General features: G+C 45.7%; 1 protein-coding gene across 9 annotated transcripts in view; it reads right to left on the bottom strand.

The window, feature by feature from the left end:
- Nucleotides 1–13,531, bottom strand: part of MPP3 (MAGUK p55 scaffold protein 3) — an 87,165-nt gene that overhangs the window by 48,059 nt on the left and 25,575 nt on the right. For all 9 annotated transcript variants that reach the window (XR_014001270.1, XR_014001271.1, XR_014001272.1 and 6 more), the window contains exons 6-8: nucleotides 10,778–10,915; nucleotides 9,246–9,327; nucleotides 7,828–7,913 (exon numbers count right to left, since the gene is read on the bottom strand). Coding sequence is in view for 5 of the 9 variants with exons in the window: in XM_081166442.1 (XP_081022568.1) it covers nucleotides 7,828–7,913; nucleotides 9,246–9,327; nucleotides 10,778–10,915 (306 nt within the window). In the remaining 4 variants the exon portion in view is untranslated. The remainder of the gene's footprint in view (nucleotides 1–7,827; nucleotides 7,914–9,245; nucleotides 9,328–10,777; nucleotides 10,916–13,531) is intronic.

Genomic DNA, 13,531 nt, shown 5'->3' with positions numbered 1-13,531 from the left:
GAAAGCAACGCATTCCTGCGTTTCTAGATTTCTAGTTCTCGGTAGATGAGTCAGGGGCATATATGACTCATCAGCAAAAGGAAAAAAGATTTGTGCAAGAGCTGAATGCTGAGGTGTCAAGGTATAGCTTTGTCCCCAGCGCGGGTCCTATTCAGAGAAGACCTACTGCAGTTAGTGGATCCAAGTCACCCACGCCGATTTACTGCATTGGGTCTACTCTGAGTAAGTCGACCACGGGATGCAACCCACGGCCATCATTTTTAACGGAGGGAGAAAAAGGGAAATTAGAAGTCAGTGTGGCATACTGGGTAAGGTGGTGAACTGTATCAGGGAGTCTTGGGTTCGAATTCCCTACTTTGCCAGGACGTTTTCTCTGGAAGCCTTGGGCTAGTGACTCTTAACCCAGCTAGCCAACCTCTCAGGGGTTGAAGAACAAAATGGGATGTGCCCTTGGATGACATCCTGGATTTCTTGGAGGAAAAGTAATGTGATAGACAGGTTAGGTGGCATTTTCCCTATCATTTCACAGCTTGGAGTGACGATACTTTGGATTAAAAGCCACGCCAGCAAGTCTTTGACCACTCTCCGATTTTATTTCAATGGATTCTCTCCCTGGCCTGCTTTCAAAGCAGATCTCCACATTTGTTAATATGGTGTTTATGATTACATTTGGTTGGGGCTGCTTTGGCTGCCGTCAGCCTACTGTGAGACTCAAATGCTGACCTGTGTGTAACCTGCAATTTGGTTATGTGATTTGCATCCTAACATTTTTTCCCTTTGGGGGGGGGGGAAGGCTGCAGCTAATGATTGATTGATTGACTGACAGATTGATTGATTGATTGATTGATTGATTGACTGACTGACTGACTGACTGACTGATTGATTGATACATACCCCGCCCATCTGGCTGGGTTTCCCCAGCCACTTTTGGTGGCTCCCAACAGAATATTAAAAACACGATAAAACATCAAACATTAAAAACTTCCCTAAACAGAGCTGCCTTCAGATGTCTTCTAAAAGTCAGATAGATGTTTATTTCCTTGACATATGATGGGAGGGTGTTCCACAGGGTGGGCGCCACTACCGAGAAGGCCCTCTGCCTGGTTCCCTGTAACCTCACTTCTTGCAGGGAGGGAACCGCCAGAAGGCCCTTGGAGCTGGACCTCAGTGTCCGGGCTGAACGATGGGGGTGGAGGCGCTTCTTCAGGTATACTGGGCGCAGGATATGCTTTTGCTTGCAAAAGGTTCCATGGTTCAGTCCTCAACATCTCTAGGTAAGGCTATAAAAGACTCCCACCTGAAACCTTGGAAGAGGTACAGTGGTACCTTGGGTTAAGAACTTAATTCATTCTGGAGGTCTGTTCTTAACCTGAAACTGCTCTTAACCTGAGGTACCACTTTAGCTAATGGGGCCTCCCGCTGCCGCCGAAGCACAATTTCTGTTCTCATCCTGAAGTAAAGTTCTTAACCCTAGTTACTATTTCTGGGTTAGCGGAGTCTGTAACCTGAAGCGTCTGTAACCTGAGGTACCACTGTACTGCCAGTTAAGTGGGAACAGTACTGAGCTAGATAGACCAATGATATTAACAGCTTCTTAATTCTGCACACGCTCAGAATTTAGTACCAGCTGCAGGAAACAGCACCTTGACAATCTCAATTCTTTCTTTCTTTCTTTCTTTCTTTCTTTCTTTCTTTCTTTCTTTCTTTCTGGTTTTTGTTTGGCACTTCAAGCTATTTTCAAGAAGCCTAAATTGCAATGAAGACCGAGAAGAGGGGGACAGAGACCAGATAAATTTTTTTGTATGATCGTGGTCAGCTCATTATGGAGGATAGAGCTATCAGTGGCTACTACCAGAGTCGGACCAAGACGTTTAGGAAGCTGAAGCAACCCTCAAAATGGTGCCCGTCTCTCTGCCAGGGAAAATCTACATCAGGAACAAGAAAGAAAGACACTGGGATTTGCTGCCCCTGTTGATCCTGCCACCTGAGGCAATCGCCTCAACTTGCCTAACGGGTGGACCGGCCCTATCTACTACCCACAATAACAATGTTCTCCTTCCACCGTCAGAGGCATATGGTCAGTTGCCAGGAATCACAAGAGGGGACTCTGCATGGGGCTTTGGCTTGATCCAGAAGGGCTTTTCTTATGTACTTATGACCCTTCGCAACTAGCAAACGCAGCGGGGGAAACCAATGCACTGAACAATCCAATGTATGTTCAATTGCACCATTTCCACAGGTTACAAAAACCAGCTCACCTCGACAGAGAACATGGAGTTTTTAGAACAGATCTCACATCCCCTTGTCAAACGGTGTTGGGAGTTTTCAGGTTCTGCTGTTACATTCTGAATGGCAACAGGTATTTTTCCTGGGTTCTTTTTGTCCCGGGGTTGGGGTGGAGGAGACGGACAGGTATTTTTTTGTTTTTATGTGTGGGGTTTTGGTATTAAAATCGCATCTTGCATGCACCATATTCCCAGAGCCTGCTAAAAGCAGACAACTGCCGCGAGGCCTTGAAAAGAGAGAAAGCCGCAGGAAGGCCTCTTTGTAACCTGAAGCTCTTCAGCAGAGCTTAAACGATTCTTAAGTGCTTGAATGAGGTTCCTGAAAGTTACAGGTTCCCTTTGTTGCGGAACCTAAGGAAGGAAGAGAAAAAGGCACTTTCCCCTCTTGGACTGAAAGAGAGTTCTGAACAGTTTGGCTCCCTTTCCTCGCAAGACTCTGAGAACATTAATTGACCCATTCAAAGGTATCATTCCACTTTGCTGTCTTGTTTCCATGCTAGGTGGTAAAAGATGAAAGGATGTTCCGCTTCCCGTTGTGGCACTTAGCTCATTTCCCAGCTCCTTTGAGTAGCAAGTGTTCAGACAACCTCTTTATGTCACACTGCAAAGCATCGCCTAGATTATTAACAGCACACATTTTTAGGCCAAGCCACATCGCAGAATGTGAGGTGGGGAACTAACCGCATCATTGTCAATGCAGAAGTAAATTCTATTGAGCATAGGATTGCAGCTTTGATGGGCCATCAATCGCTTAGACTAATCAATTTTGGGGGGCAGGGAGAAATCAACTGAATGATTAAAGTTAACAAATTGAAATTAATTTGGCAGCATAGTTTTCTTTAAAAACAATGATACAGTCATACCTCATGTTACATTTGCTTCATGTTACGTTCTTTCAGGTTACGTCCCGGGGTGACCGGGAAGTACCGGAAAGGGTTACTTCCAGGTTTCGCCGCTCGTGCATGCGCAGAAGCGCCAAATTGCAACCCGCACATGTGCAGATGCGCCGCTGCAGGTTGCGCTCTTTTCATGTTGCGATCAGGCCTCCAGAACGGATCCCATTCGCAACCAGAGGTACCAATGTAATTATAATACAGCGGTACCTCGGTTGTCAAACAATCTGTTCCGGAAGACTGTTCGACTTCCGAAACATTCGACAACCGAGGCGCAATGAATGGTCGGCAAATTCATTTGAGAAAATTGACCATTGAGCCTCAGAAGCCGTCCAACTTCTGAGGCACGTTCAAAAACAGAAGCTTTTACTTCCGGGATTTCAGCGTTCGAAAACCGAAATGTTCAACCAAGGTACCACTGTATTTTTACAAAACCCTGGAGATGGCAAGCCCTTTCTTCAGGAGAAGGAAGATTTTTCTGCTCTACCTGCTGCGATTTCACCACTGCCGATTGACTTATAATATATCTTGCTTGGTGATTGTTCTACAATATCATAGAATCGTAGAATTGCAGAGTTGGAAGGCACCCCAAGGGTCATCTAGTCCAATTCCCTGCCATGCTGGGATTTCAGCTAAAGCATCCATGACAGATGGCTGTCCTGTTGAGATACTGCCTGGGAGATAAAGTCCATCATGGCCCCAAGCCGTCTGCCAGACGATCCATCGATCTCCCGTAGGCACGCAGTATCAGCAATTAGCGACATGAATTTCCAGAAATAGCTTGCCACATTCCAGAGCTCATGCACACTCTATCAGCAGATAATTCACAGCAGAAGTTGCACGCAGGAGAGCATTATTTACAAGTTTTATTCAGCGTTGGTCAGAACAAAGGAAAACATGACTGCCTGCATCAGTGTCTCCAGACACAGAGAGAAACGAAAGCAACAGAAAACATAAACATCCTGTGAACAGGAAATGCGCAGACTCTGTGACTCACAAAGCCTGTTCCCTTTTAAGGTGGAACGGAAATATCCTAACATGTGCAACCTCTGCTTAAAAACCTTCAAGGAAATAGAGTTCACAACCTCCCAAGGGAGACAGTTCCACTGTCAAACAGCTCTTACTGCCAGAAAGTTTTTTTTCCTGATGTTTTCATAATCTACTGGATAGTTTTGTTGTTTTAATACGCTCTTCAACACTGGGGTGGCATCTCTGAGCCAAGAAGAAGTAGATAAATAGATTGTAATAAAAGGAGAGGTAGAACATGATTTTTACATGCACCATAGCAAATGGTTTAGGTCCTTCGCTCCCATCAGAAAGTGATGTTAGGAACAGGTTGTACATCAAGACCCTTCTAACCCCTGTATCCAGCAAGCGTTACAATACAGTGGTACCTCAGGTTACAGACGCTTCAGGTTACAGACGCTTCAGGTTACAAACTCCGCTAACCCAGAAGTAGTACCTTGGGTTAAGAACTTTACCTCAGGATGAGAACAGAAATCATGCAGTGGCGGCGTGGTGACAGCAGGAGGCCCCATTACCTAAAGTGGTGCTTCAGGTTAAGAACAGTTTCAGGTTAAGAACGGACCTCCAGAACAAATTAAGTTCTTAACCTGAGTTACCACTGTATAAACCAGGCTAAGTTCCTGGTGAGGTGATCGCCTGGGTGAAGGAACGATTAAGAGGAACGAAGGACAGTGGCTCTGTGTGATACAGCGAATGGGTGGGGCTGGGTGGGGGCCCTCCTTAAACTCACAGGGAGCCTCTCATTCCAAACTAGAGATGGGCAATCCCCACCCCCATCTACCTCAAGTTGATCTAGAAATGAATCAAAGAATTCCTGGAGGAACAGGGAGGGATGCGTAAAGAATTCTGTTTATTTTCCAACCATGTCTGAGACAGAAAAAATTCTAAACTGAGGTGGAGAAGAATTTATTGGGTGGCTCTAAAACAGGCATGAGGGACGCGGGTGGTGCTGTGGTCTAAACCACAGAGCCTAGGACTTGCCAATCAGAAGGTCGGCGGTTCGAATCCCCAGGACGGGGTGAGCTCCCGTTGCTCGGTCCCTGCTCTTGCCAACCTAGCAGTTCGAAAGCATGTCAAAGTGCAAGTAGATAAATAGGTACCGCTCCGGCGGGAAGGTAAACAGCATTTCCATGCGCTGCTCTGGTTTCGCCAGAAGCGGCTTAGTCATGCTGGCCACATGACCCGGAAGCCAGTAAAGTGAGATGAGCGCCGCAACCCTAGAGTCGTCTGCGACTGGACCTAATGGTCAGGGGTACCTTTATCTTTAAAACAGGCATAGGCAAACTCGGCCCTCCAGAGGTTTTTGGGACTACAATTTCCATCATCCCTGACCACTGGTCCTGTTAGCTGGGGATGATGGGAGTTGTAGTCCCAAAACATCTGGAGGGCCGAGTTTGCCTATGCCTGCTATAAAAGCTTTGAGGTGGGCTTTTCCAAGCCTGTCGTGGAATAACTTTGATCACATCCTGGATAGTTCAGCTGGTTAGAATGTGGCACTGATAATACCAAGGCTGCAGGTTCATTCCCTGTATCTGTCAGCTGTGTATTCCTGCATTGGGGGGGGGGCTGGACTAGATGATACTCAGGGTCCCTTCCAACTCTACAGTGCTACAGTGCTGACATGGGGGGATCCCAAGGTTTCTCTTCCCTGGTCTGCTCTGAATAGAAGCAGAAGATCTCTCGCACATAGCACTCCTTTCCAGCCCTGTTATGGGAGGTTTCAAGTCATCATAGCCAGAGATGCTGAACCTCAAACACTTCTGCCTGCAAATCATGACCCATCTGAATGTCATCCCTTATTTTTCACAAATTGCACAACACTTCCCTGGCCCCAATTTGAAGGGAGCGGACGACTTACAAAAGAAATCAAACACCCTTACGATGTTCTCCAGAACATCTCACTTTTCCTCCCCTTTGTAAAGAGTACTTCCTGCTCCCCCCCCCCCAGTTCTCTTATTTAAAGAAGAGGGAGAAAAAGACAACACTGATGATTCAGGTGTCCTTGGCTACTCCACCATCTCCCAAGGCCAACTTTTGTAGTTCTTGCTTGGTTTCAGAAAGAGGCATTTGTGATTTCGGTGGTAATTACAGCAGAAGCATCAAGGATCGCATTCGGGTTGCTTTTTCAGTTCCCCTGCGTAGGAGTCGCCAGGAACGTCATCTCCTCCTTGGCACAGAAGAAGCGTGCCTTGTGACGGCATAATTAATGCTGTGCCAACGCTGGCAAATTAAGTGGCTCTGTGCACCGCCAGAATGACAGGAGAGTCACGTTCCCGATTAACACACTCCTCTTCTGGAGAGGAGAGTGGAGTGTGCCGAGCTCCAGCGAATCAAACACTGGGAGCCCTCTTTAAGTTTGCCATCGCCACTTTGAAGCCGTGCCTGCCCAACACCTGATGCCACGTACAATGTCAGATGTAGGGCAAGGGGGTGTGGCTTTCCCCCAAAAGTCTTGAAAGCCATTTGGCCCAGAGGTTCCCCAACCCGGCCTATGAGAGAGAGAGATGGCAGGGGGAGAAAACAACTCTTTTAATATGGGTCTTGCCCCTTTCAGTTTTAGCAAGTTCTTGTATTGCTAATAATTAGATGATCAAGTATTTTTAATAATTAAATCATAATTGATTCATCATGTAAATACATATACATATGTACATATATGCATATACATATCTATATCTATATATATATCTATATATAGATAGATAGATATACACACACACACACACACACACACACACAGTGAGCAGTACCTCGGGTTAAGTACTTAATTCATTCTAGAGGTCCGTTCTTAACATGAAACTGTTCTTAACCTGAAGCACCACTTTAGCTAATGGGGCCTCCCACTGCTGCCGTGCAATTTCTGTTCTCATCCTGAAGCAAAGTTCTTAACCCGAGGTACTATTTCTGGGTTAGCGGAGTCTGTAACCTGAAGCGTCTGTAACCCGAGGTACCACTGTATATATACATACACGTGTGTGTGTGTGTGTGTGTGTGTGTGTGTGTGTGCATATATATATAGAGAGAGAGAGAGAGCCCTAAAATTAAATCATTCTGTTTGATTAGCAACTATTGTTATCTTTGTAAAAATTCCACAGCCCCAAATATCAGTACAGTTGCGTCTGCGCATGTGCGGGTTGTGATTTGGTGCTTCTGCGCATGCGCAAAGTGTGATTTAGTGCTTCTGTGCATGCGTGAGCACCGAAACCTGGAAGTAACCTGTTCCGGTACTTCCAGGTTCGGCGTGGTGTGCAACCCGAAAACGCGCAACCCGAAGTGTCTGTAACCCGAGGTAGAACTACCTTTCAAGGTCAGTTAAACCAATTCAGTGATTAATTGCACAGTCCAATTTGTGTCTATTCAGAATCATGTCCCACTGAGGACCTACAGTACAGGCCAAACCGTATCTACACAGAAGAGCACCCTACTGAATTGAACAGGGCTTACTCCCAGGTAAATGTAGGGTGTGATTGCAGCCTTCCTCCCTTAGGCTGCTGTCCTGTATGTGTACGCACACACTTACCCAGGAGTAAGCTGCATTGAACTATGTGGGACTTACATGCATAAAATTGAGATGTAAACACTGGAACCCTGATAAAATAGAAAATTAAGCATGGAAAACAAACCAAAATCTGACTAATTTCTTCCGGTCGTTTGTGAAGCACAGCAACCCCGTTGACTTCCCGCAGCTCGTCTCCAACATGAACAAGACCTAAAAGGCAGAGGAGGAGAAATATTAAAAAGAGCTTCCTTTCCAGGACAGAAAAAATCCCATTCATTCCTTGCAATAATATCCAACAGCTCACACAGAGGACAAAGCCTGCTTATTTCCAAAGCCTGTGCACAGAATGAGCGGAACAGAAAAACAAAACAAAACCTTCCGTGTTCCATTAAATTCAATTAAAAGCACAACTTTATGTGTTTCCTGCTCAGCTATGAAACTCAATCGGTGACTTCAGGCCAAACCCTAGACCAGATTGGACAATAAACCATGGTTTATGAAGCCAGGAATGAGCAGTGGGGCAGAGTACTCCTCTCTGCCCTGCCCCATCTCCTGGCTTCTTTTTTCTGCTTTGTTAACCTTCCCCAGCTCAGACATAATGGAGAACCTCTGATTTAATACCTGCCAGGCCCTTCAGGTTGTGACGCGATGTTGGGCTTCAGCCTCCATCACTCCCATTGGCCACGCTGGCTGGGGCTGATGGGAGATGGAGTCCAACAAGCTTTCGAAGGCGCTACAAATCTGGAGGGCTTGCTGTATAGGGTTGATACAGTCTTCCAGCCCAGATGGTTGCAGGGAGGGAAATGTAAGTAAACCACTGTCCCAATGAAACGAAGCAAAAAAGCCTCCTCAAATGCAGATGTGAGCATTATGGCATCATATCGTGACCTTTCCGAACAAATATGCAAGCCAACAATTTCCACCAGGCGAGGAGAAGACCGTGCAAAGCAATGGGGCTGCCCTTTGGAGAATAACATCTCCCATAATCCACTGCAGCCCATCACACCGTTAGCCAAAAGTGCAGATGACAGCAAAGGTTGCAAGGTTTTTAGCTGGGGCAATCAGAATAAGGTCCACTCTTTGACTGCTGATTCAGGACCCTAAACTGTGGTTTATATAATCGGCTTTTTATTTTGTTCTGTGTATATCACAATGTTCTTTTGTTGCTATCACCGATGGCTGACGCAAATAAAGTTTCATTCAAATTCAATTCACACTGTTAGCAAGCTCCAGTGAAGAGCATATTTGGGGGCTGTGGGGGGAGAAGGTAACTTTCCAAGCTTGCTTTTTCTTAACCTTGGGTCTCTAGATACTGTTGGACTACAACTCTCATCAATCCTAGCCAGAATGGCCAGTGGTGAGGGATGATGGGAGTTGTAGTTCAAGAACATCTGGTGCCCCAAGGTTGAGAAAGGCTGTTCGAAGCTTCCAGATTGGCTGAATGGGTGTGGGTGGGGTGGAACCCTGAGCCAATCAGAGCACAGTTTGCACTCTCTAACTTCAACACAGGGAAACGGAAATCTAGCTGCTGAAGAGACCTACCGCTACGATCAGCAGCCCCTCCCCTCATGATCCGCGCCACGATCACAGCTCCGGTGTGCTCATCCCGCCTGATCGTCGCACCCTAGAATGCAAAGCGACAGACTAATAAAATCACAGAATTAGCAGAACTGGAAGGGACCACAGGGTCATCTAGCCCAACCCCCGCAATGCAGGAATATTTTGCCCAATGTGGGGCTCGAACCCACAACCTTGAGATTCAGAGTCTCATGCTCGACCATCTGAGCTATCTCAGCTGTCAACCATTGACACACAGCTCTTGGCTGGCCCACGAGAGCAGCACTACAGGATACTCTCAGTGTTCCTTAATGCTTGGCTTTGAAGGATATAGTGGCAAAAAAAGCTCCCTATTTTATTCTGGTTAGATGGTTCTAGGATGCTGGACGCAGGCGGCCCTGCAGAGACTGTAGATACCCTGCTGCAAAAATCAGAACGGGCCTTTGACTCTGGACCACTACACTACTGGCCTCTGAAATTTCCATTTACCTGTCCTTTTTTAAAAAAATTATACTTTCCAAATATATACATTTCACTGATTTTACAATCATTTTGACATGTTAAAACTTGACTTCCTTCCCCTCTTTCTGTGGTTCCTTACATTTATTTTTAATATCTTCTGCATATCCAAATTAAATTAACTTACTCATTTATTTATCTTCTTTAAACATATACTCTTACGTAGCTGCAGGTTATTACAATAATCCTGCCAGTGTTTTTATCTGTTTACAAGTTATCTGAAAAAAATCAATAAACCATTTCCATGCTTTTATAAAAAGTTTATCTTGATTTCTCATTCTTCCAATAAGTTTTGCCATTTCTGCATATTCCGTAAGTTTTTGTATCCATTCTTTCTTTGCTGGGACTTCTGCTTCTATCCATTTTTGGGCAAGTAACATTCTTGCGCTGTAGTTGCATACATGAATAAATTTTTATACAGTCATACCTTGGTTTTCGAACAGCTTACCGTAGTTCTCAAACGTTTTGGCTCCCAAACACCGCAAACCTGGAAGTGACTGTTCTGGTTTGCGAACTATTTTTGGAAGCTGAACGTCCGACGGGGCTTCCGATTGGCTGCAGGAGCTTACTGCAGCCAATCAGAAGCAGCGCTTTGGTTTCCGAAGGTTTTGGAAGTCGAACGGACTTCCGGAACGGATTCCGTTCGACTTCCAAGGTACGACTGTACAATTTAGGTAGCTCTATCCCTATAGCTCCCAAGAGAATTATAAGGATTTTCCTGTCCTAGCTAAATGCACTCAATGTGGCAATGCCAGCCAATTGCAAAGGCTTTAAAATGAGATTGTGCAGAGGCTCAACTCATCTTAGAGTGAAATGGAACCTCGCTCTCCAGAAGCAATATCCATGCCCCCATACCCTGCTAGTGGGGCTTCCTGGAAATATCTGATTGGCCACTGTGGGAAGCTAGACGCTGGCCTGTTCAATTCAGCAAGCTTTTTCTCCTGTTCTTGCAAGCCCTTTCGCTGCCTGTGGCACAGGCCGTGATAATACATACGCACCAAAGGCTCTTTATTCTTCACCAGGCGAACTATTTTCACAGACTCCTCGTCGAAATCTTCATCAATGTTGTCCGGCAAAGGAGGGAGGACAGGGTCAAAATTCTTCTGGGCAACCGTGTCGTGGACAGCAAGCATGGCCTTGGGGTTGCAAGGGAATGGGAAGAGAGAGGAAAGAGGCAGCAGGGTGTAAGGAGACGGAAACGGATTCTTGCAGATTTCCAAGCAGGACACGTAAATCAACTAAGGCAAGTGTCAGGGAACTGCCATCGGCTCGGGGCGAGAGGGGGAAAGCCGGATGGATTACACAGAGCCCCCAAAGCAGCACCTCCTCAGCGGAGGAGAGTAACCACGCCTCCAGTGGAGAGGAGCGAGGCGGTGCCAGGACACTTTGCCTGGGCAAAGCGGGGAGGAGAGAGGTCTCCCGTTACCCACGCCTTCCTTGCGCAGTAGGCTTCCGCGCCGAGAGGGGAGGCGCAGATTGGGCATCAAGAAACTACTCTGCTGGGGAAGGTTTAAGGACCACCCACTCATAGATTCTGCCGGTGAATGAGCCAGCCACGGGAGAGTGGCGCTCTGCACAGAGAAAGTTTATTTTGGCATCAAAAGCACGGCTTCACAGCCGAGCAGGGAGGCATTTGCCTACTTGCTCTCGAGCAACCCCTTGGTACCCTAACAGCAGGCATAGGCAAACTCTGCCCTCCAGATGTTTTGGGACTACAACTCCCATCATCCTTAGCTAACAGGACCAGTGACACAATTTAGAACAGGTCAGCCACATCACTCAGCCACAAAAATACCAGCAGCACATTCCCAAACTATCTCAAGCACCCAAGCAGCAACACCAAAGTCAAAACAATTCAAAGGAGCTTGTCAGCCAATCATCCCAGCCTGGATTCCTTTTTAATCTTCTTTATTTGCGAAGCCTAAAAGATAAATCGTTTCTATGCAAGAAAGAAAAAAAAGAGAGCAATCTTTAAAAGACATTGGGGGGGGGGGAGAGAATACATGAGGTCGGGCCTTATTGTGTAACTTATCATTCCAGAATGGGAGTCCAATTTTTGACAAACTATCATTTAAAAATCTTCAGAAGTTTAAAACTAATTGGAAATTGGAGCTACAGAAGATAACCTCCAAAATGCAGCTGCAGAACATTTTTTTCTGCTGTAAGGATATTAACAATTAGTTCTAAGTAAACTGTTTCAATACATTCATTCAAGGAGCGTAACAGTGACAGCAAATGAAGACCTTCTCAGAGTAGACCCACTTAAATCAATAGACAGTTACTTAAGTCCATTGATTTTAATGGATCTACTATAGAGTATGACTAACACTGTCGATCACCCGTTTTCGATTCTGTTTTCGCACATTTAAGTTCAAGATGTTAGTCTAATACCTTTGTTTTACTGTTCAAGTTCAGAATACATGTCGACAAACAGCTTTTACAGCAGATCATCTTCTGCAAACATCAATCTGCGTATCTTTTTGTAACAGATACAAAAATACCTATGTGGAATTTGACACCATTAGTACATGACTTTGAAAAAGCTCCCTCGCTGGTCAGATATAATCAAAGGGAAACAAATATTGTTGCCAGCTTTCTAATAACTATGAGCAAGAGCGCCGCCCTAGTGGGGCATCCTCAGTAGTGTAGGTCTTAGAGGGGGAGACACAACTGGAAAGTCCCTGTTCCTTGTTCTCACCAGCCTTTGAAGTCTGGGGTACCTGAGCTAAAGGAGAATCTGCACCCTGGGGTATCCTGCTATACGCTACTCGGGCTTTGAAGTTTAATATTAGCACTTTGAACTGGGCCCAGAAATCAAATGCAGCCAGTATCAGCTTCCCAATGAGGAAACCTGCAATATATACACACCTAAGAAATGTAACGTTTGAAGAGCAAGCCACTCTCAGTCCTGAGCCCTTATCAATAACAGGAGTAGCAGAAAGCTACCCACAGACCCAGTTCAGACATAATGCAAAACCATAGATTGTGCTTTAAAAAAAAGCTAAGAATCCACACCAAGCCATAGTTCAGAGACAGGAGTCTGCTTTCCTCCCCTGCCCCATCTACTCAGTATTCAGCTTTGCAAGTTCATGCCTGTCCTCAGTGCTTTTTTTCCTTTAAAAAAATGTTTAGGGTTACTCTCATTTTTACTCAAGAAAACCACCATTTAATAGTTCAAATCGGAGGAAATAAATACAGTGGTGCCTCGCAAGACGAAAAGAATCCGTTCTGTGATTCTCTTCGTCTAGCGGTTTTTTCGTCTTGCGAAGCAAGCCCATTGACGGATTAGCGGATTAGCGCTATTAGCAGCTTTTAGCGGCTTATCTGCTGATCGGATCAGCTGATAAGCGGCTTAGAAAAAGGGGGGGAAACCAGCAGGAACTCGCAAGACATTGTCGTCTTGCGAAGCAAGCCCATAGGAAATTCGTTTTGCGAAGCACCTCCAAAACGGAAAACTCTTTCGTCTAGCGAGTTTTCCGTCTTGCAAGGCATTCGTCTTGCGGGGCACCACTGTACAGTAAATCAGACATAGGCAAACTCGGCCCTCCAGGTGTTTTGGGACTACAACTCCCATCATCCCTAGCCAACAGGACCAGTGGTCAGGGATGATGGGACTACTGGTCTGTAACCTAAAGCGTCTGTAACCTGAGGTACCACTGTAATTTTATTATGTGTACAATGTCTATCAGACTTGGTTGCCCGAGCCACTCTGGGTGGCTTCCAACATATATAAAAACATAATAAAATTCGAA

Source organism: Podarcis bocagei (assembly GCF_964188305.1).
Source record: "Podarcis bocagei genome assembly, chromosome: 13".
Classification (NCBI taxonomy): Eukaryota; Metazoa; Chordata; class Lepidosauria; order Squamata; family Lacertidae; genus Podarcis; species Podarcis bocagei.
Note: the sequence above shows the minus strand (reverse complement) of the source record. Positions and strands in the feature narration are given on the sequence as shown.